This window comes from Nomascus leucogenys, chromosome 4 (genome assembly GCF_006542625.1).
Source record: "Nomascus leucogenys isolate Asia chromosome 4, Asia_NLE_v1, whole genome shotgun sequence".
NCBI lineage: Eukaryota > Metazoa > Chordata > Mammalia > Primates > Hylobatidae > Nomascus > Nomascus leucogenys.
In genome coordinates, this window is record NC_044384.1 from 86,397,647 (window position 1) to 86,421,438 (window position 23,792).

A 23,792-nucleotide genomic window follows, 5' to 3' on the forward strand; every position below is an offset into this window, starting at 1 on the left:
CCCTCTTTCTGCACAGGAATTAAGAAACTTGAAGAACATTAGAGAAATGAAATGTGAATAGAATGTGTATATAAAAATATGACCAGAGATCTGATGGCCCAGGTTGGGGTTTAGGGGTCGGGGTCTGGCCAAATGTGAGAGACCACTTGAAGTGAGGCAAACAGGTGTCAAACAGGGAAAGCTCTTTCAGAGCTTGTTTTGGCATTGCATGGTTTTTTTTTGTTTGTTTTTGTTTTGTTTGTTTTGCTTTGTTTTGAGACAGAGTCTTGCTGTGTTGCCCAGGCTGGAGTGCAGTGGTACGATCTTGGCTGGCTGCAACCTCCACCTCCCCGGGTTCAGGTGATCCTCCTGCCTCACCCTTCCGAGTAGCTGGGATTACAGGTGCCCGCCACCATGCCTGGCTAATGGTTTTTTGTATTTTTGGTAGAGACGGAGTTTCCCCATGTTGGCCAGGCTGGTCTTGAACTCCTGACCTCAAGTGGCCCACTCGCCTCAGCCTCTCAAAGTGCTGGTATTACAGGTGTAAGCCACCGCGCCCGGCCTGGCATTGCATGTTGATACTGGTTCTCCTCTTACTTCCTCTGCTGCCTCCTCTATTCCTGGTCCTTCTGTTAGATACTTGTTCAGAGGATTTCTAATGTACCTAATCTGTCAACTCTGGGCCTTCACAAAGGTGAGTAAGGGAGCAATGATACCTCTGAACTACTGTGGAAGAGAAATACTTCATAATGAACTGAGAAAATCCACATAAAATTCCTTAGAAAAAATTAAAACACATACAAATGCAAGATGTAATAGTATTAGGCCTAGGAAGCTGGCTGTAATATTCACGTAAGCTCTAACCACACCAGCTTTGGGTGAATCATGCTAAAAGCTGGAGGTTAATAACTGAGCTAATAAAACTGGGAAATTGGAGTATGCGACCATGGGCTGATATCTAGGAGGGGTTGCAGTTTCGAGATTGACTGTTCTAACTAGAATCCTTTGAAATTTAGAAGGTAGTCTGGTCGTCTGGCTCCTGAGGAAGATGACCAGTAGGGAAGAGGTATTCTGCGGCTATGACTGGTATGAGAAGATTGAAGCCTACTGGGATGGGGCAGTATCTTAGAGGGAATGATAGACTCCACCGATTTCGAATAGAGATATGACTGGTGAATTTCTAGGGATCTCCATACCTCCTTTTCTCTTTCATTTTGGTTTTTGGGCTTTGCTGATTTAGTTTTTTGCCAATTCATGGTCCTGAACTTTCTCAGTTAACTTTGGAAATGAATAACATAGAAAATGTCCTCTCATCTCCCTCCCTTATTACTCTAAAGGACAGAACCAGGATCCACATGGAGGTACTTCTCTACATGGATCTGAAATATAGGACTACCCTGATTGTATTCTAAAGGATCCAGGTGCTAGAAAGTGACCACTGGGCAATGGATTACATTTGGGGATACAAATACATAGTATTGGGTCTAAGAGCACAGATTTTTTAGTCAGTCTGGCAAAATCTAGAACTCAGTTCCACCACTTACTGGCTCATGATGGACGAGGTATTTAACCTATCTGTGCCTCTTTTCTTTTCTTTTTTTTTTTTTTTTTTTGAGACGGAGTCTCGCTCTATCGCCCAGGCTGGAGTGCAGTGGCGCAATCTCGGCTCACTGCAAGCTCCACTTCCCGGGTTCACGCCATTCTCCTGCCTCAGCCTCTCCAAGTAGCTGGGACTACAGGCGCCCGCCACCACGCCCGGCTAATTTTTTGTATTTTTAGTAGAGACGGGGTTTCACTGTGGTCTCGATCTCCTGACCTCGTGATCCGCCCGCCTCGGCCTCCCAAAGTGCTGGGATTACAAGGGTGAGCCACCGCGCCCGGCCCTCTGCGCCTCTTTTCTTATCTGTAAAAGGGCATAAGAATAGGTCCTATCTGATACTGTTGTTGTGAAGTCTAAATGTTGAAATAGTACATAAGCATTTGATGCAGTACCTGGCATGTAACACAAATTAGCTGTTGTCATTACACTCAGGTGAATCTAACCTCTTACCAGCCATACCTGCCTTAGAAAGTTGTACAAGGAATCAGTGAATTTATTGTGTAGTGCCTCTCAGTAATGTAAAGGAGTGCTGTTTGGTTTGCATTTTACACACCTAGTTACTATTTTAATGTTCTTTCTGTGAGTCATTATGATTTGCTTCCATCATGTGGATAGAGAAACAGGTTCAGGAGGGTAAATGAGTGTTCTAATTTAGATCTCCTATTCTCAGATCCTTCTTTGTTCAGAATACAGGTTCTGTAGTCACTTTGTATTTCGAGGGCTTTACTTATCTTGGAAATTCGTGTAATATCTTGTCCTCTAGATTTGGTGCTTCCAGATGTGAGTTATCAGGTAGAATCCAGTGAGGGGGATCAGTCTCAGAATATGGACCCTCAAGGACAAACTCTGCTGCTTTTTCTCTTTGTGGATTTCCACAGTGCATTTCCAGTCCAGCAAATGGAAATCTGGGGTAAGTATAAGAGAATGGGGTTGCCAGCTGGGGTGTGCCAAATGCTAAGACAGAGGGAAATTTTGTGTAATGCACACATCTAAATTAGATATATTTCTGTAGAATAAAGAAGTTCAGTGAAAAACCTTGCTTAATAAAATGAATATATCCTATAGAAAAGATTCATATATTGATGCATTGCTTAAATGATGACATTTCTAGATCTGGTTGGCCAGAAATCAACAGACACTTCATATATTGCTCCCTAGGGATCAGCGGTTCTCAATGTTAACCGCACAATATATTACCTGGAGAGCATCTAAAATACTCACTCCCCAGAGATTCTGATTTCCAGATGGACTGAGGTGGGGCTCAGGGCTCGGTATGTTTTTAAAATTTTTTTATTTTTAGAGATGCTCTGTCGTCCAGGCTGGAGTGCAGTTGCGCGAGCATGGCTCAATGCAACATCAAACTCCTGGGCTCAAGTGATCCTCCTGCTTCAGCCTCCCAAGTAGCTGGGCCTACAGATGCATGCCACCGCACCTGGATAACTTTTTAATTATTTTTTGTATTATTATTTTTTGTATGGAGGTCTTGCTTTGTTGCTCAGGCTGTTCTCAAACTCCTGGCTTCAAGTAATCTTCCTTCCTCGGCATCCCCAAGTGCTTGTCGGTATGTTTTTAAAGTTTCTCAGGCTGGGTGCGGTGGCTCATGCCTGTAATCTCAGCATTTTGGGAGGTCAAAGTGGGTGGATCACTTGCAGCCAGGAGTTCAAGGCCAGCCTAGCTAACACGGCGAAACCCCACTTCTACTAAAAATACAAAAATTAGCTGGCATGGTGGCGGCTTCTTGTAATCCCAGCTATTCGGGAGGCTGAGGCAGGAGAATCTCTTGAACCCAGGAGGCAGAGGTTGCAGTGAGCCGAGATTGTACCACTGCACTTCAGCCTGGACAAGAGATTGAGATGCTGTCTCAAAAAATAAAATAAAATAAAATAAAATCACTTCTCAGGTGATTCTGATGTATAGCAAGGCTGGGAACTTTTCATCATCATGCTGCCTTTCCAGGTGGATTAAAAAATGCACACCTGTTCTTATTCAGGTGTGCAACAGGGAACCTTTGGTGTTTATCTGCTAGATGGGTGATAATTTGTTATCAATCAGAAAGGTTATCTATGATAGAGATAAAACAGTGGTTTCATTTTCTGGTCCATGAAACCCATGCATCAGAATCACTGGATGATAATGATGATGATGATTATTATTTTTGAGACAGAGTCTCCCTCTGTCGCCCAGGCTGGAGTGCAATGGCGCGATCTTGACTCACTGCAACCTCCACCTCCCGGGTTCAAGCGATTTTCCTGCCTCAGCCTCCTGAGTAGCTGGAATTACAGGCACACGCCACCACGCCTGGCTAATTTTTGTATTTTTAGTAGAGATGGGGTTTCACCATGTTGGTCAGGCTGGTCTCGAACTCCTGACCTCGTGATCTACTCACCTCAGCCTCCCAAAGTACTGGGATTACAGGTGTGAGCCACCACACCCGGCCATTATTATTAGTTTTGTAGAGACAAGTTCTGAACTCCTGGGCTCAAGTGATCCTCCCACCTCGGCCTCCCAAAGTGCTGGGATTACAGGCATGAGCACTCACACTGGCCTCAAGTGATTCTTAAATAGAGTAAAATTTGAAAACCACTGAGCATGAGCAGGAGTTGGCTTCTGCTTTTTAATCCAATAAACCCTGGGACATAAATTTAAGTGTTTCTCAGTGCCCTCCTAATCTTTGAGGAAAGTTACGAGGAGAAGGGGAGCTTATACAAATTTGGGGAAAGGTTCGTAAGCCTCCCTTCTGGTGCTTCTGATATGTCTCTGTTCTCCTTTTTCTATGGGCCAATGTGTTTTCGTGGGACTCTATTCTCCAGGCACTCTAGTGCTATTTGGTGTGGCCCTGCTCCTACTGAGTCATAAGAAAAAAGAGACTGCTTACAACACCAGATCAAAAGAGCTCATGTTGACTGCTGTCAATTATTTATTGAACAAACCATTGTTGGCTGTGGTATTCTTCCTGCTACCTTCCTTCTGAGCCTCTCAGAAGTAAGATAAGGCAAATTTTTCCCTGCCTTTTCCCAACATGTGCTGTACACACTGTAGGAGAGAAGCACTGTTTACTGGGGCTTTGGCTTGTAGCTCTTTATTTGAGGAGCTAGTGGTCTTTGGTGCGCTGCCATTCTGATGATTAATGCCAGGGGAATGGAAAATAGAAGATACCTAAACTAATGTGAGGTTTCCTAGGGCTGTTTCCTGTGGCTTATGCTCACATAGACAGAGGCTGGTAAGAGCAGCAGCTTATTATTGTGGAAAAGACATCAGGGTAGAATCAAGAGACAGAGACCTGGGTTTAATTTTAGCACTGATACCAACTTCCTCAATGATTTTTGGGAAGCATGTCACGTAAATCTGAGCCTCTCTTTTCATATCTTTAACATGAGATTGTTAGGCTAGGCCCCATCAAAGGCCCCTCCAGGTCTAAAACCCTCTTAAGACTTAAGATCAGCTACCTTCTGGCAGGCTTTTTTTAAGGTCTGCCAGAAGGTAATCCTCAGATAATGCAAGCCTGATATGATAACATGTTCTGAGCCCTAGAGAACATTCCTTAAGAACTCAGATTCCTCAGAAACACAGTATTATCATTCCTGAACTACTGTGATAATTTGTACATTTCTGTTTAGCTTGACTCTGAAGGCCTGCAGTATCTCAGTTATTGTACTCAGTATTGGATTTAAAAGAAATTCATCAATGTATTAGTAAACACAGTAAGTCACATCTCACACATCTGGTAATTTAAGACTAGCCTCTGAAGAAGATGCAGTGAGGGGAGGTAGATACAGACATAGTGATAATTTTACCTTCTCTTCCCCCTTTTCTTTCTCATATCCTTAAAAGCTTTCTCTAGAGCCTCTTCTTTTAGGAAACAGATTGTTCAAAGTTAGTCTGTTTCCATGTGTCTTTAAGAAAATTACTTAATTGGCCTTATGGCCACCTACCTTGTCATGGTAACTTTTCTGTGATTAACTCATTTTTTTCTTCTTGTGACTAACTCATTATTTTCCCCAATGTCAAAAGCATTTGGTGGTCAAAAGTTTTAGGACTGAACTTAGACTCTTAAATTAAATGTCTGCTTTCAAAAGAGATCTGATTTCTTGAAGCTATTCTTAAAACCAAACTATGGGCCAGGCGCAGTGGCTCACGCCTGTAATCCCAGCACTTTGGGAGGCCGAGGCGGGCAGATCATGAGGTCAGGAGATCGAGACCATCCTGGCTAACACAGTGAAACCCTGTCTCTACTAAAAAATACAAAAAAATTAGCTGGGCGTGGTGGAGGGCGCCTGTAGTCCCAGCTACTCGGGAGGCTGAGGTAGGAGAATGGCGTGAACCCCGGGGGCGGAGCCTGCAGTGAGCTGAGATCACGCCACTGCACTCCAGCCTGGGTGACAGCGAAACTCCGTCTCAAAAAAACAAACAAACAAACAAAAAAACCAAACTGTGGAAAATACCAATCTAGATGATATATTAACATAGCAATAGCAATATTTTGAAATTGTACAGTGTACATTTCAAAACACTTTATGGGCCAGGCACTGTGGCTTGGCACCTGTAATCCCAATACTTTGAGGGGCCAAAGCAGGAGGACTGCTTGAGCCCAGGAGTTCAAGACCAGCTTGGGCAACACAGCGAGACCTCATCTCTACATATAAAAATTTGCCCGGGCATGGTGGCTCACACCTGTAATCCCAGAACTTTGGGAGGCTGAGGCGGGCAGATCACACTGAGGTCAGGAGTTTGAGACCAGTCTGGCCAACATGGCGAAACTCCGTTTCTACTAAAAATACAAAAATTAGCTGGGTGTGGTGGCAGGTGCCTGTAATCCCAGCTACTCGGGAGGCTGAGGCAAGATAATCACTTGAATCCAGGAGGCAGAGGTTGCAGCGAGCCGAGATCACACATTGCACTCCAGCTCGGGCAACAAGAGCAAAACTCTGTCTGAGAAGAAAAAAAAAAAAAAATTGGCCAGGCTTGGTGGTGGTGCACACCTGTGGTCCCAGCTATTTGGGAGGCTGAGGTGGGAGGATCACTTGAGCCCCGGTGGTTGAGGCTGCAGTGAGCCGAGATCATGTCACTGCACTCCAGGCTGGGCAACAACACCCACAAAACACTTCGTGTACATTATCGCAGTTTATCTACACAACATACCTGTGAGAGCAGGTGGTATAAAGCCATTTTCTATACTGAAGAAAAGATTTCATCACCACTAGTTGATGGCAGAATTGGCCCTAGAATCTGTGTTCTCCCTGACTCCAGCTCCAGAATCCTTTTGAGCTTACCATATATTACCTTCCCTAGCAGGAAAGCATCATGGTGCCTTGTGGTAGAAAATGTTCTTCTGGCTTGCATTTTTAATACAGTCCTGGAAAAAGCCAGCCAGTTTTAGGCTGCTTCATCATAGAATTCTGAACACTGAAAACAAAGAATAATCAAGAAGGATTTTCTCCAGGTGACCTGTAAATTTGGCTTCCTGTGCCTGCTGCATCGGGATCATTAAATGGTGGCCTATTGTTTGATGGCATAATTTTTTTGCCTGTTGCTCTCACATGTTAACTTTTCTGAATGAGGCTGAGCAATGGTGCCTGTGGTTACTTTAACAGAGATAATCCCCCATTTAAAAGGACCTCATACCAACAGTTCTGTGTCATCTCTGTGAATTTTAACCTTTTCTTTACCACGGTACATCTGAAAGCACTGCCACAACAGTGATGTTCACATAGACGTAGAGTAGGGTTAGACAAACCCTATAGGACCTTTGCTTCTCCCTTTCTCCCTTTCTCCTCTCCTTTGGGAGTCACTAGGATTGTTGTTTATAGTACATGGTATATATTTCTGCTATGAATTAAACAGGATCCCTTATTTGTTTCTTTAAAAAATAATGTCATTCTCCACCTTAATTTTCCTGAGCTTTCTTAGATGTATAAGTGGGCATTAGGTAGGTTTGTAAGTTGCTGGGAGATTTTGTCTAAAAAAAGGTAATTATTTGTGGATATGTAGAGGTCTCTTCTTCCAAGAGGCATCTTTCCCACTCCCAGTCCTGACTCAGAGCACACGAACAGCAATCTTGAAGTAGTTATCCTCGCTCATGGTTAATCCTTGGATAATGCAAGCCTGATACCATGTTCTGAGCCCTACTGAACATTTCTTAAGAACTCGGATTCCTCAGAAACCAGTGTTATCATTCTTGAACTACTGTGATAATTTGTACACCTCTGTTTAGCTTAACTCTGAAGGCCTGCAGTATCTCAGTTGTTGTACTCAGTATTGGATTTAAAAGAAATTCATCAATGTATTAGTAAACAAGTGCCTGAAATCTTACACATCTGGTAATTTTTTTTTTTTTTTTTTTTTTTTTTTGAGATGGAGTCTCACTCTGTCACCCAGGCTGGAGCGCAGTGGTGCAAACTCCGCTCACTGCAAGCTCCGCCTCCCGTGTTCACGCCATTCTCCTGCCTCAGCCTCCCAAGTAGCTGGGACTACAAGTGCCCACCACTGCGCCCGGCTAATTTTTTGTATTTTTAATAGAGACGGGGTTTCACTGTGGTCTCGATCTCCTGACCTCGTGATCCTCCCGCCTCGGCCTCCCAAAATGCTGGGATTACAGGCCACATCTGGTAATTTAAGACTAGCCTTTGAAGATGCACAGTGAGGAGAGGTAGATATAGTGATAATTTTACCTTCTCCCTCCCCTTAGGAGTCTATACTTTGCTCACAACTCATCTCAATGCCATCCTTGTGGACAGCCACAGTGTAGTACAAAGTTCCATCCAATTCACTGTGGACAAGGTCTTGGAGCAACATCACCAGGCTGCCAAGGTAATAAGGAATTCACAGCCTCTTTTCTCCTATTCACTAAGAAAAAGATAGCAAGCATATATAGCAGGCAGGGCCCAGGAGCCTTTCCTCCCTTAATGCCCCTTCCTCTCCTCTTCTGTCACCTGGGTGATCTTGTAACACTGCATCTAGCCTACAACTCAAACTTTAGCTTAGATGGATCACTGTAACCAGCTTGCTTAGTCTTACCTCCTAGTAGGTGTGTTTGGGTAAATAGGGAAATAATTAATAGGGAAAAATGGCTGATAACACACCTCTTCCTTATCCGTATAATTCCCCTTCCCACATAGACTTCTGGAGCTGCTGCTTTGCTGTGTCTTACATTCTTCCCCCATTTTCCTAATTCTTCACACCACCGCTTTCTCTCCTTACCTGATTTTCTAAATCCATCCATCCTGTGTACTTTTGGTAACACATTTCTTACCTCATACGGCCCCCTTTTCAGGGAAAAAACAACCACACTAAGAGAACAGAACTAAAAGCTTTTTTTTTTTTCCCCAAATAGTGTGTCTGTTTTCTTGACCAGTGTCCTATTGCTTGTCTTCTCTAAATGTGTCTGTGTCAGTAAGTCACCTCTGTGAAATGCGAGAACATTTTAAAATTTTATTTTAATTCCCTAAGTGTTATGATGTAAAAATATGTGAGGATCTCAGTAACTTTTGTTGATGGATAGGAAGAATTATTGAAATCCTGCTCTGATGGAAATGTGTGGGCCCTCTGGGATTCTCTAAACCACATCTTGGGATTCACGCAGTCTCCTCCTTACTTGTTATATTTCCCAGGCTCAGCAGAAACTACAGGCCTCACTCTCAGTGGCTGTGAACTCCATCATGAGTATTCTGACTGGAAGCACTAGGAGCAGCTTCCGAAAGATGTGTCTGCAGACCCTTCAAGTTAGTAGGAGATTGGGATTGGGGATGCTAAAAAGTGCCAGGGTTTTGGCTGGGTATGGTGGCTCATGCCTATAATCGCAGCACTTTGGGAGGCCAAGGTGGGAGGATTGTCTGAGCCCAGGAATTTGACACCAGCCTGGGCAACACAGAGAGACGCTGTCTCTACAGGTAATTAAAAAATCACCCAGGTGGGGTGGTGCACACCTGTGGTTCCAGCTCCTCAGGAGGCTGAGGTAGGAGGATCAACTGAGCTGGGATGTTGAGGCTGAGCCATGATCATGCCACTGTACTCCAGCCTGGGCAACAGAGTGAGACCTGTCTTAAAAAAAAAAAAAAAATGCCCAGGGCAGTGGCTCATGCCTGTAATCCCAGCACTTTGGGAGACCAAGGCAGGTGAATGACCTGAGGTCAGGAGTTTGAGACCAGCCTGGCCAACATGGTGAAACCCTGTCTCTACTAAAAATACAAAATTAGCCAGGCGTGGTAGCAGTTGCATGTAATCTCAGCTACTCGGAAGACTGAGGCAGAAGAATTGCTGGAACCCGGGTTGGGGAGGTTGCAGTGAGCCGAGATCACCCCATTGTACTCAGCCCAGGTGACAACAGCGAGACTCCATCTCAAAAAAAAAAAAAAAAACCAGGATTTTAACGACATTCTGCTGGTTATCTTTGTAAAATGTACAGTATTTTTAGAAACATTATTTTATTTGCTCCACTGTGATGCTACATAGTACCAGCCTTAAGAAATATTTGTTGAATAGTAGTATGTATACCATTTTACAAATCAGAAAACAAGTTATTTAAGATTTCTGCTTTCTTTAGGTCACACAGCTAGTTAAGAACAGAGCTAGGGCTGGGTGTGGTGGCTCACGCCTGTAATCCCAGCACTTTCGGAGGCCGAGGCGGGTGGATTGCTTGAGGTCAGGAGTTCACTACCAGCCTGACCAACATGGTGAAACCCCGTCTCTACTAAAAATACAAAAATCAGCCAGGCGTGGTGGTGCGCGCCTGTAGTCCCAGCTACTCAGGAGGCTGAGGCAGAATTGCTGAAACCCGGGAGGTGGAGGTTGCAGTGAGCCAAGATCACCCCACTGTGCTCCAGCCTGGGTGACAAAGTGAGATTCCGTCTCAAAAAAGAAAAAAAAAAAAAGAACAGAACTAGGACTAGATCAGTGATTCCTAATCTAATTCCTTGTTGAAAAACGCTCTCATGGTGACAGAATACACTGGAAATAACTGAGCAACCTTACCTATTACGTTTATGTGGCAATACGGAATCAGAGGCTCAGGTTAAAATCCTGACTCATTTACTTATTATGTTTAGGCCTATAGTTCTGAGACTTGTCTACAAATTGGAAAAAGTAATAGTACCTCACAGAGTTATTATGAAGGTGAGAGCTAAATGTGTGCTATGGTCTGAATGTTTATATATCCCCAAAATTCATATGTTGAAATCCTAACCCCCGAACTGATAATATTAGGAGGTATGAGGCCTTTGAGAGGTGATTTAGGTCATTAGGCCCTCATGAATGGGATTAGTGCCTTTATTTTTATTATTATTTTTTGAGTCAGAGTTTCACTCTTGTTGCCCAGGCTGGAGTGCAATGGCATGATCTTGGCTCACCGCAACCTCCGCCTCCTGGGTTCAAGCAATTCTCCTGCCTCAGCCTCCCGAGTAGCTGGGATTACAGGCATGCACCACCACGCCTGGCTAATTTTGTATTTTTTTTTTTTATTATACTTTAAGTTTTAGGGTACATGTACACAACGTGCAGGTTAGTTACATATGTATACATGTGCCATGTTGGTGTGCTGCACCCAGTAACTTGTCATTTAACATTAGGTATATCTCCTAATGCTATCCCTCCCCCCTCCCCCCACCCCACAACAGGCTGTGGTGTGTGATGTTCCCCTTCCTGTGTCCATGTGTTTTCATTGTTCAATTTCCACCTATGAGTGAGAACATGCGGTGTTTGGTTTTTTGGCCTTGCAATAGTTTGCTGAGAATGATGGTTTCCAGTTTGATCCATGTCCCTACAAAGGACATGAACTCATCATTTTTTCTGGCTGCATAGTATTCCATGGTGTATATGCGCCACATTTTCTTAATCCAGTCTATCATTGTTGGACATTTGGGTTGGTTCCAAGTCTTTGCTATTGTGAATAGTGCCCCAATAAACATAAGTGTGCATGTGTCTTTATAGCAGCATGATTTATAATCCTTTGGGTATATACCCAGTAATGGGATTGCTGGGTCAAATGGTATTTCTAGTTCTAGATCCCTGAGGAATCTCCACACTGACTTAATTTTGTATTTTCAGCAGAGACAGGGTTTCTCCATGTTGGTCAGGCTGGTCTCAAACTCTCAGCCTCTGGTGATCCACCCGCCTTGGCCTCCCAAAGTGCTGGGATTACAGGCCTGAGCCACTGCGCCCAGCCGGATTAGCGCCTTTATAAAAGAGGCCCCAGGCTGGGTGTGGTGGCTGGTGCCTGTAAGTAATCCCAGCACTTTGGGAGGCCAAGGTGGGTGGATCACCTGAGGTCAGGAGTTCCAGATCAGCCTGACCAACATGGTGAAACTCTGCACTACTAAAAAAAAAAATACAAAAAAATTAGCCAGGCGTGGTGGTAGGTGCCTGTAATCCCAGCTACTTGGGAGGCTGAGGCAGGAGAATTGCTTGAACCTGGGAGGCGAAGGTTGTAGTGAGCTGAGATCGCACCATTACCCTCTAGCCTGGGTGACAAGGGCGAAACTCCATCCCCCCACCTCCCAACCAAAAAAAAAAAAAGGCCCCAGAGAGACCCTTGCCCCTTCTGCCATGTGAGGACACAGGGAGGAAGTGGGCAGCCTACAGCCCAGAAGAGGGCCCTCACCAGAACCTGACCATGCTGGCACTTTAATTTCAGATTCCCTGCCTCCAGCACTGTGAGAAATCAGTTTCTATTGTTTATAAGCCACCCAGTCTACAGGAATTTGGTATAGCAGCCCGAATGGACTAAGACAGTGTCAAAGTGCATAGCATATGGTAGATTCTCAATAAATGTTACTGTTTCCCTTGTATTATCAATGGGCAACATATCATTCCATATTTGTTGCTTTTTTTTTTTTTTTTTTTTTTTTTTTCCTGAGACAGTGTCTCGCTCTGTAACCCAGGCTGGAGTGCAGTGGTGCAATCTCAGCTCACTGCAAACTCCGCCTCTCGTGTTCACGCCATTCTCCTGCCTCGGCCTCCCAAGTAGCTGGGACTACAGGTGCCTGCCACCACGCCCGGCTAATTTTTTTGTATTTTTAGTAGAGACGGGGTTTCATCGTATTAGCTAGGATGGTCTCAATCTCCTGAGCTCGCGATCCGCCCACCTTGGCCTCCCAAAGTGCTGGGATTACAGGCGTGAGCCACCGTGCCTGGCCTTCTTCATTTTTTTGGTATAGTTTTCTTGAAAAGCTAGTATAACACAAAAAATATTTTAAAATAACTAATAAAATTTATCACTGTAATTTTTACTCATTATCTCATATATAGTTGTAACCAAAGCATTCTATTTTCATATATAATGACATTTTCCCCATTTCAACAGTCTTAGAATTTTTAGTTAATATCCCACCGTACTGTTTAAATCTAATTTAATAAACCATTCCTCTGTTAGACATTTGTTTACATTCTTGCTTATATAGTGGTTCAGTTAATACCTTTATGTAATATCTTCTTTTGAATTATTTTCTAGAACAAATTTCTGTAAATGGAGTTATGAGTCAAAGTATACAACACATTTATAAGCTAGTGCATTTTAACATAGCTTCAACTTTCTAGGTCATGTGGATAGCACAGGGTAGTGAAAAGAACACTATATTGGGAATTCTAAGGTATCCATTAAAGCCCTAACTTTGGTACTAACTAGCTGTGAGATCTTGGGTGGGTCACTTCTTTTTTTTGAGACGGAGTTTCGCTCTTGTTGCCCAGGCTGGAGTGCAACGGTGCGATCTCGGCTCACCACAACCTCCGCCTCCCAGGTTCAAGCGATTCTCCTGCCTCAGCCTCCCTAGTAGCTGGGATTACAGGCATGTGCCACCACCCCTGGCTAATTTTGTATTTTTAATAGAGATGGGGTTTCTCCATGTTGGTCAGGCTGGTCTCAAACTCCTGACCTCAGGTGATCCACCCGCCTTGGCCTCCCAAAGTGCTGGGATTACAGGCGTGAGCCACCGCACCCAGCCCACTTCTCCTTTTTGAATTTCAATTTTCTCATCCATAAAATTAGTGTGTTGTATTAGGTTATTACCCTGGTCCCCTTTAATTCTAACATCCTATAATTATATATTTACAAGTAGAAAGCTGTTACCCATTTCCTGTGGGTACAAACTGTATTATTTTGTTCCTCTCCTCCCTAAAAGACTCGTCAGAAAAAAAAAGTCTCATATCAGCCTCAGTTATGCAGTAGAACCTGTGCTGTCTTGGAAACTCTTCTTATAGAAGAGCAGTTTATATAACCCCTTCATGAACAGATGGATCTTCTGGATATTTATCTCCTACAGAGATGGGAGAACAGGCTGGGCGCAGTGGCTCACACCTGTAATCCCAGCACTTTGGGAGGCTGAGGCGGGTGGATCACCTGAGGTCAGGAGTTCGAAACCAGCCTTGCCAACATAGTGAAACCCCATTTCTACTAAAAATACAAAAATGAGCTGGGTGTGGTGGTGGGTGCCTGTAGTCCCAGCTACTCGGGAGGCTAAAGCAGGAGAATCACTTGAACCTGGGAGGTGGAGGCTGCAGTGAGCCAAGATTGTGCCACTGCACTCCAGCCTGGGTGACATAGTGAGACTCTGTCTCAAAAAAAAAAAAAAAAAAAAAGGAAAACAAAGACCTTCTTTGAAGGATCTGGCTTAGATGACAGAAGTGGGAAGACATATAGGAGCCACAACTGCCTGTCTTATACCAAGTATCTCAGGCCTTCTTTTTTCCTCTACTGCCTTCATGAAGACTAAGAAAACTCCTAACTTTAATGGCTTGTCTACTATCTGCCTCCTCATCTCCCTGTATAAACTTTCTGTGAGAACTTCCCCCCTTGGTTTCCAGTACTGGAACTCAGCATGTTCTATTTCTGGCCCATTTTAGGCAGCTGACACACAGGAGTTTGGGACCAAACTGCACAAAGTATTTCGTGAGATCACCCAGCACCAATTTCTTCACCACTGCTCATGTGAGGTGAAGCAGGTAAGTGTAAATAATCAGTACTTTGGTGGGAATCTTCCATTTTGATATATAGGAATCCTGAATTGAGGGTGGGTAGGTACAAGTGTTTCAGACTGCATAATCCGAGGTCAGCCTTTCAGCAAGGAAGTCAGTGAAACAAAATCATCTCTTTTATATTTCTCAGGAATGACTATCCCACTGGTTGCCTGGTGTCCAATGTCTTGAAAACCGTTGTTTCATATGTTGTATCCAGGATTTTTGTTATTTCAGGCAGGAGGGTAGATTCAGTCCCTGTTACTCCATCTTGTCCAGAAGACACTGTAGGATAATTTCATCTTTAATCTCTCTTATTTATTCATCCTATATTTTTAGTTCCAGATAAGTCAATCGTACTGACTGGAGCCAAGAGAGCCAGAAAAGTGGGCTTCAGTTAGACAACTACTACCAGCTACACCTGGAATCTGGAGAAACAGAATTTCCTGCTAGGATCTCCCTTCACTCATTAGAGGAGACCATCACAAAACCAGTTAAAAGCTATTTGACCTCCTTGAGGGTAAAGACCCTAACTAAGGAAATTCTATATCTCCAGCATCCAAAAAGGTGAAAAGATAAAAGTGGTTTTTTTGTTTGTTTGTTTGTTTTTTGAGATGGAGTCTCGCTCTGTTGCCCAGGCTGGAGTGCAGTGGCATGACCTCAGCTCACTGCAACCTCTGCCTCCCAGGTTCAAGTGATTCTCCTGCCTCAGCCTCCTGAGTAGCTGGGACTACAGGCACACACCACCACACCCAGCTAATTTTTGTATTTTTAGTAGAGACGGGGGTTTCACCATGTTGGCCAGGCTGTTCTCGAACTCCTAACCTCAGGTGATCTGCTCACCTTTGCCTCCCAAAGTACTGGGATTACAGGCTTCAGCCACTGTGCCCAGCCCATAATTGACTTTTTAAAGCACAAATAGTAACACTGTATTATAATAGTTATTACCTATGGAGAAGTAAAATATATGACAATAATGGCACAAAGACCAGGAGGAAAGAAATGGAAATATGCTATTGTAAGGTATTATACTATATGTGGAGTGATATAATACTAATTGAAGGTGAACTGATAAATTAAAAATAAAAGGAACCAGCTGGACATGGTGGCTCACTCCTGTAATGCCAGCACTTTGGAAGGTCAAGACAGGTGGATCGCTTGAGCTCAGGAGTTCAAGACCAGCCTGGGCGACATGGTGAAACCCTGTCTCTACAAAAAAAAAAAAAAAAAAAAAAAAAAAAAAAATTAGCCAGTCACGGTGGCATATGCCTGCAGTTCTGGTGGGAGGCTAAGGTGGGAGGATTGCTTGAGCCTAGGAGATCAAGGCTGCAGTGACCCAAGAATGTGCCACTGTACTCCACCTGGGTGACAGAGCGAGACACTGTCTCAAAAACAAATAAATAAAAGGAACCATTAAAATAACACAACAAGGCCAGGCATGGTGGCTCATGGCTATAATCCCGGCACTTTGGGAGGCCGAGGTGGGCAGATCACCTGAGGTCAGGAGTTCGAGACCAGCCTGGCCAACATGGCAAAACCCCATCTCTACTAAAAATACAAAAATTAGCCCAGTGTGGTGGTGCGTGCCTGTCATCCCAGCTACTCAGGAGGCTGAGGCAGGAGAATCACTTGAACCTGGGAGGCGGAGGTTGTAGTAAGCCAAGATCACGCCATTGCACTACAGCCTGGGCAACAAGAGTGAAATTCTGTTTCAAAATAAATAAATAAAACAAAATAACACAAAAAGGAGTTATAACTAATAAGTCAAGAAAGGAGATAAAATGGAATCATAAAAACTCAACCCAAAAGACAGAATGGCCGGGCGCAGTGGCTCACACCTCTAATTCCAGTACTTTGGGAGGCTGAGACGGGCAGATCACTTGAGGTCAGGAGTTCAAGGCCGACATTGTGAAACCCCATCTCTACTAAAAAAAAAAAAAAAAAAAAAAAGCCGGGCACGGTGGCTCACATCTGTAGTCCCAGCTCCTTGGGAGGCTGATGCAGGAGAATTGCCTGAAGCCCTGGGGCAGAGGTTGCAGTGAGCTGAGATCACACTACTGCACTCCAGCCTGGGCGACAGAGTAAGGCTCTGTCTCCAAAAAAAAAAGGCAGAAAATGAGGAAAAGGGAACAAAGAACACATGAGACTAATAGAAAACACTTCAAGAGATGATATATTTAAACCCTATCATATCAACTATCCCATTAGCTGTTAATGGTCTTGCCAAGTGCAGTGGCTCACGCCTGTAATCCCAGCACTTTGGGAGGCCGAGACAGGCAGATTGCTTGAGCTCAGGAGTTCAAGACTAGTCTGGCCAACATGGTGAAACCCTGTCTCTACAAAGTATTAAAAATTTAGCTAGGCCAGGCACAGTGGCTCACATCTATAATCCCAGCACTTTAGGAGGTCGAGGTGGATGGATCACTTGAGGTCAGGAGTTCAAGAGCAGCCTGGCCAATATGGTGAAACCCTGTCTCTACTAAAAATATAAAAATTAGCCAGGCGTGGTGGCACACACTGTAGTCGCAGCTACTCGAGAGACTTAACCCAGGATTTGGGGGTTGCAGTGAGCCGAGATCACGCCACTGCACTCCAGTCTAGGCATTGCAGTGAGACTCTGTCTCAAAAAAAAAAAAAAAAAAAATTAACTGAGGCCGGGCATAGTGGCTCACGCCTGCAATCCTAGCACTTTGGGAGGCCAAGGCAGGTGGATCCCTTGAAGCCAGGAGTATGAGACCAGCCTGACCAACATGGTGAAATTCTGTCTCTACTAAAAATACAAAAATTAGCTGGGTTTGGTGGCACATGCCTGTTGTCCCAGCTACTGGGGAGGTTGAGGGAGGAGAATCGCTTGAACCCAGGAGGTGAAGGCTGCAGTGAGCCGAGATCGTGCTACTGCACCCCAGCCTGGGCAACAGAGCGAGACTCCATCTCAAAAAGAAGGAAAAAAAATTAGCTCAGTGTGGTGGTGCACACCTGTAGTCTCAGCCACTCGGGAGGCTGAGGCAGGGAGGATCACTTGAAAATGGGAGGCAGAAGGCCAGGCGCGGTGGCTCATGCCTGTAATCCCAGCACTTTGGGAGGCCGAGGCGGGCGGATCACGAGGTCAGGAGATCGAGACCATCCTGGCTAACACAGTGAAACCCCGTCTCTACTAAAAATACAAAAAATTAGCCGGGCGAGGTGGCGGTCGCCTGTAGTCCCAGTTACTTGGGAGGCTGAGGCAGGAGAATGGCGTGAACCCAGGGGGCGGAGCCTGCAGTGAGCCGAGATCGCGCCACTGCACTCCAGCCTGGGCGACAGCAAGACTCCGTCTCAAAAAAAAAAAAGAAAATGGGAGGCAGAGGTTGCAGTGAATCAGGATTGCACCATTGCACTCCAGCCTCAGTGACAGGGTGAGACCCTGTCTCAAAAAACAAAAAAAGTAAATGGTCTGAATAATCCAATTAAAAGGCAGAGATTTACACCTTATACAAAAATTAATTCAAGATGGATTAAAGACTTAAATGTTAGACCTAAAACCATAAAAACCATAGGAAACCATAAAAACCCTAGAAGAAAACCTAGGCAGTACCATTCAGGACATAGGCATGGGCAAGGACTTCATGACTGAAACACCAAAAACAATGGCAACAGAAGCCAAAATTGACAAATGGGATCTAATTAAACTAAAGAGCTTCTGCACAGCAAAAGAAACTACCATCAGGGTGAACAGGCAACCTACAGAATGGGAGAAAATTTTTGCAATCTACCCATCTGACAAAGGGCTAATATCCAGAATCTACAAAGAACTTAAACAAATTTACAAGAAAAAATCAAACAACCCCATCAAAAAGTGGGCGAAGGATATGAACAAACACTTCTCAAAAGAAGACATTTATGCAGCCAACAGACACATGAAAAAATGCTCATCATCACTGGCCATCAGAGAAATGCAAATCAAAACCACAATGAGACACCATCTCATATTAGTTAGAATGGCGATCATAAAAAGTCAGGAAACAACAGATGCTAGAGAGGATATGGAGAAATAGGAACACTTTTACACCGTTGGTGGGACTGTAAACTAGTTCAACCATTGTGGAAGACAGTGTGGCAATTCCTCACGGATCTAGAACTAGAAATACCATTTGACCCTGCGATCCCATTACTGGGTATGTACCCAAAGGAGTATAAATCATGCTGCTATAAAGACACATGCACACATATGTTTATTGCGGCACTATTCACAATAGCAAAGACTTGGAACCAACCCAAATGTCCATCAATGATAGACTGGATTAAGAAAATGTGGCACATACACGCATGGAATAGTATGCAGCCATAAAAAAGAGATGAGTTCATGTCCTTTGTAGGGACATGGATGAAGCTGGAAACCATTATACTGAGCAAAACCATCATTCTCAGCAAACTGTTACAAGGACAGAAAACCAAACGCTGCATGTTCTCACTCATAGGTAGGAATTGAACAATGAGAACACTTGGACACAGGGTGGGGATCATCACACACCAGGGCCTGTCGTGGGGTAGGGAGGGGGAGGGATAGCATTAGGAGAAATACCTAATGTAAATGATGAGTTAATGGGTACAGCACACCAACATGGCACATGTATCCATATGTAACCTGCACATTGTGCACATGTACCCTAGAACTTAAAGTATAATAATAAAACATACACGAACACACACACACACACACACACACAAGGCAGAAATTGTTAGACTGGGTAAAAAAGCAAGAGCCAACACAATATGCATCTACAAGAATCCCACTTTTAATATAAAGACAGAAAAAAACATATAGAAAACGATATGCCATGCTTACCCTAATAGAGCTGGAGAAGCTATTGTAATATCAGACAAAGTAAATTTCAGATCAAAGCATATTACCTGAGATTAAGAGAGTGATTTCATAATAATGAAAAGATCAATTAATCACAAAGACAATAATCCGAAACATTCATGCACTTTTTTTTTCTTTTTTCCCCTTTCATGCACATGTTAAGAGAGCTTTAAAATACATGATACAGGCTGGGCACTGTGGCTCATGCCTGTAATTCTAGCACTTTGGGAGGCCAAAGTGGGCAGATCACGAGGTCAGGAGTTAGAGAGCAGCCTTGACAACAAGGTGAAACCCCGTCTCTACTAAAAATATAAAAATTAGCTGGGCATGGTGATGCACGCCTATAATCGCAGCTACTTGGCGGGGGCTGAAGGAGAATTGCTTGAACTTAGGAGGCAGAGGTTGCAGTGAGCTGAGATCACGCCACTGCGCTCCAGCCTGAGCGACAGATTGAGACTCCGTCTTGGCAGCAGGGGGGCGGGGGGCGCAGAACATGATACAGGCCGCATGTGGTAGCTACTCCTGTAATCCCAGCACTTTGGGAGGCCGAGGTATGTAGACCACCTGAGGTCAGGAGTTCGAGACCAGCCTGGCCAACATGGTGAAACCCTGTCTCTACTAAAAATACAAACAGCCGGGTGTGGCGACATGCACCTGTAATCCCAGCTACTTAGGAGGCTGAGGCAGGAGAATTGCTTGAACCCAGGAGGCAGAGGTTGCAGTGAGCTGAGATCACGCCACTGCACTCCAGCCTGAGCGACAGATTGAGACTCTGTCTTGGCGGGTGGGGGGGCGGGCGGCACGGAACATGATACAGGCCGCATGTGGTAGCTACACCTGTAATCCCAGCACTTTGGGAGGCCGAGGTAGGTAGACCACCTGAGGTCAGGAGTTCGAGACCAGCCTGGCCAACATGGTGAAACCCTGTCTCTACTAAAAATACAAACAGCCTGGTGTGGCGACATGCACCTGTAATCCCAGCTACTTAGGAGGCTGAGGCAGAATTGCTTGAACCCAGGAGACAGAGGTTGCAGTGAACCAAGATCACACCACTGCACTCCAGCCTGGGCGACAGTGAGACTCTGTCCTAAAGAAAACAAAACCATGATACAGGGGGACTGGGAACGATGGCTCATGCCTGTAATCCCAACACTTTGGGAGGCCGAGGCAGGTGAATTACTTGACCCCAGGAGATCAAGACCAGCCTGGGTAACATGGCAAAACCCCGTCTCTACAAAAAAATAGAAAAATTAGCCAAGTGTGGTGGCACACGCCTGTAGTCCCAGCTACTTGGGAGGCTGAGGTGGAAGAATTGCACGAGCCCAGGAGGCAGAGGTTGCTATGAGCTAAAATCATATCACTGCACTCCAATCTAGGTGGCAGTGAGATCCTGCCTCAAAAATAATAAATAAACATAAAACTAATAGAACTATAAGGAGAAATAGACAAATCCAAAATTATATTTCGAGATTTCAACATAATTCTCTCAATAATTGATAGTTATGATAAGTAGAGACAGAACAATGCTTTCAATCACTTTGACCTAATTGGCATTTATAAAAACACTCTGTTCAACCACAGAATAATATACATTCTTTTCAAGTGCACAAGGCACTTTCAGCAAGATAGAACATATTCTTTTTTTTTTTTTTTTTGAGAAGGAGTCTCGCTCTTTCACCCAGGCTGGAGTGCAGTGGCGCGATCTCGGCTCATTGCAGGCTCCGCCCCCCGGGGTTCACGCCATTCTCCTGCCTCAGCCTCCCGCGTAGCTGGGACTACAGGCGCCCACCACCTCGCCCGGCTAATTTTTTGTATTTTTAGTAGAGACGGGGTTTCACCGTGTTAGCCAGGATGGTCTCGATCTCCTGACCTCGTGATCCGCCCGCCTCGGCCTCCCAAAGTGCTGGGATTACAGGCGTGAGCCACCGCGCCCGGCCAAGATAGAACATATTCTAAGGGCATTAAATATGTCTCAATACATTTTAAAGGATCTAAGTCATAAAAGTATGTTTCTGACTATAATAGAATTATTACAGCAAAATCAATAAAAGAAAGATATCTAGAAAATCCCCAAATATTTGGAAACTAAATGACACATTTATAAATAACCTATGAGTTAAACACAGAAATCAAAGGGATATTAGAAATATTTTAATTAAATGGAAAAGCAAATTATCAAAATTTGTGGGATGTAGCTGATGTATTTAGAGGGGAAAATGCATGTGTTAGAAAAGAAAAAAGGCTCAAATCCATGACATCACTTTCCAACTGAAACTAGAATAAGAGCAAATTAAACACAAATTAAACAGAAGAAATGAAATAATAAAGATCAGAAGGGAAATCAGTAACACAGAAACCAGAAAAACAATAGAGAAAAATCAATGAAACTTAAAGGTGGCTCATTTAGAAGATTAATAAAATTGATAAACATTTAGCCAGACTAATCAGAATAAAAAGAATGAACACAAATTGTCACTATCAGAAATCAGAAAGGTAGCATCAGATATTAAAAGGATTATCAGAATATTTTGAACAACTTTACAGTACATTTGACAACTTAGATGAAATTGACAAATTCCTTGAAAGATACGAAGCTCACTCAAGAAGAAGTGCCCCCATGTACCTGATAGCACTGTATCTATTTTTAAAATAGAATGTTTAAAAACCTTAACATAATATCCCCAATATATAAAGAACTCTTAAAACTCATTAATAAGAACACAACCCGGTTTTTTTAAATGGGCAAAATATTTGAACACACTTCGCGAAAGAAGCTACAGATACACAAATGGCAGATAAAGACATAAGATGCCCAACATCATCAGTCACAACAAAAGTTCAAAGAAGAACCACAATGAGAATCATTTTATACCACTGGAATAAAAGGACTGACTATACCACATGTTGACAAGCATGTGGAAGAAAGAACTCACATACACTGTTTGTGGAAATGAAAAATGGTACAAGCACTTCAGAAAACAGTTAGCAGTTTCTTAAAAAGTTAAATATACACCTATCATATGACCTAGCTCTTTCGCTCCTAGGTATTTACCCAAGAGAAATGAAAGCATATCTCCACACAAAGACTCATACACAAATCTTCATGGCACTTTTGTTATAGCCCCAAAAATGAGACACAACCCAGCATCAACAGGTAAATGGATAAACAAATTGTAGTAGATTCATATAAAGGAACACTATGTGGCAATAAAAGGAAAGAACTATTGATACAGTGACATGGATGAATCTGTGAATAGCATGGTGAGTGAAAAAATCGAGAAATAAAGGAGTACATACTGTTTGATTGCACTTACATATAATTCTATAAAATGCCAACTAATCTATACAGGTCAGTGGTTACTAGAGGATGGGAGGTGGAAGAGTTGGAGGGAATGATTATAAAGGGCAGCAGGACGCTTGCAGGGAGATGAATATGTTCATTATGTTGATTGATGGTTTCACAGGTATGTACATGTGTACTTAAAAATTGTACATTTTCGGCCAGGTGCGGTGGCTCACGCCTGTAATCCCAGCACTTTGGGGGGCTGAGGCAGGTGGATCACGAGGTCAGGAGTTCAAGGCCAGCCTGGCTAAGATAGTGAAACCCCATCTCTACTAAAAATATAAAAAAAATTAGCTGGGTATGGCGGCAGGCGACTATAATCCTGGCTACTTGAGTGGCTGAGGCAGGAGAATTGGTTGAACCTGGGCGGCAGAGGTTGCAGTGAGCTGAGATCATGCCACTGCACTCCAGCCTGGGCAACATAGTGAAGCTCTGTCTCAAAAAAAAAAAAGCAAAAAAATTGTACATTTTCTATATATGCAGTTTACTCTGTCAGTTTATATCTCAATAGTTATAAAAACTATGGACACTGTTTTTTTTTTTTTTCTTTTTTTGAGACGGAGTCTTGCTCTGTCGCCCAGGCTGGAGTGCAGTGGCGCGATCTTGGCTCACTGCAGGCTCTGCCTCCCGGGTTCACGCCATTCTCCTGCCTCAGCCTCTTGAGTAACTGGGACTACAGGCGCCTGCCACCATGCCCGGCTAATTGTTTTTTCTATTTTTAGTAGAGACGGAGTTTCACCGTGTTAGCCAGGATGGTCTCAATCTCCTGACCTCGTGATCCGCCCGCCTCGGCCTCCCAAAGTGCTGGGATTACAGCACTTTGAGCCACCGTGCTATGGACACTGTTTCTGAGAAAATGAGTAACAGGGCCTTTGGTACCTCCTCTGCATCTGCTCTGCCCCTTGTACTTCTGCTTGCCTGATTGGGTGGGAAGTTTAGGTGCCCAGGCACCCAAGGATCAAAGCATCTTATGGACTTGACCATCCTCCTGTTCAGTGTGACTAGAGAGGCAGTAAAGCCGTCAGTGCTCCCTTCACCACACCTTTCATGGCTGGCTGTGCCTTCTAGGATGCACTTCCCAGGAATGC

At 44.0% G+C, this 23,792-nt stretch overlaps 1 protein-coding gene across 8 annotated transcripts in view; it reads left to right on the forward strand.

The window, feature by feature from the left end:
* The window catches only part of C4H11orf80 (chromosome 4 C11orf80 homolog), a 104,662-nt gene that overhangs the window by 70,107 nt on the left and 10,763 nt on the right, over window positions 1-23,792 (forward strand). For all 8 annotated transcript variants that reach the window (XM_030811289.1, XM_030811284.1, XM_030811285.1 and 5 more), the window contains 4 exons: window positions 2,343-2,489; window positions 8,265-8,386; window positions 9,187-9,297; window positions 14,408-14,506. In XM_030811289.1, the coding sequence (XP_030667149.1) occupies window positions 2,343-2,489; window positions 8,265-8,386; window positions 9,187-9,297; window positions 14,408-14,506 (479 nt within the window). The remainder of the gene's footprint in view (window positions 1-2,342; window positions 2,490-8,264; window positions 8,387-9,186; window positions 9,298-14,407; window positions 14,507-23,792) is intronic.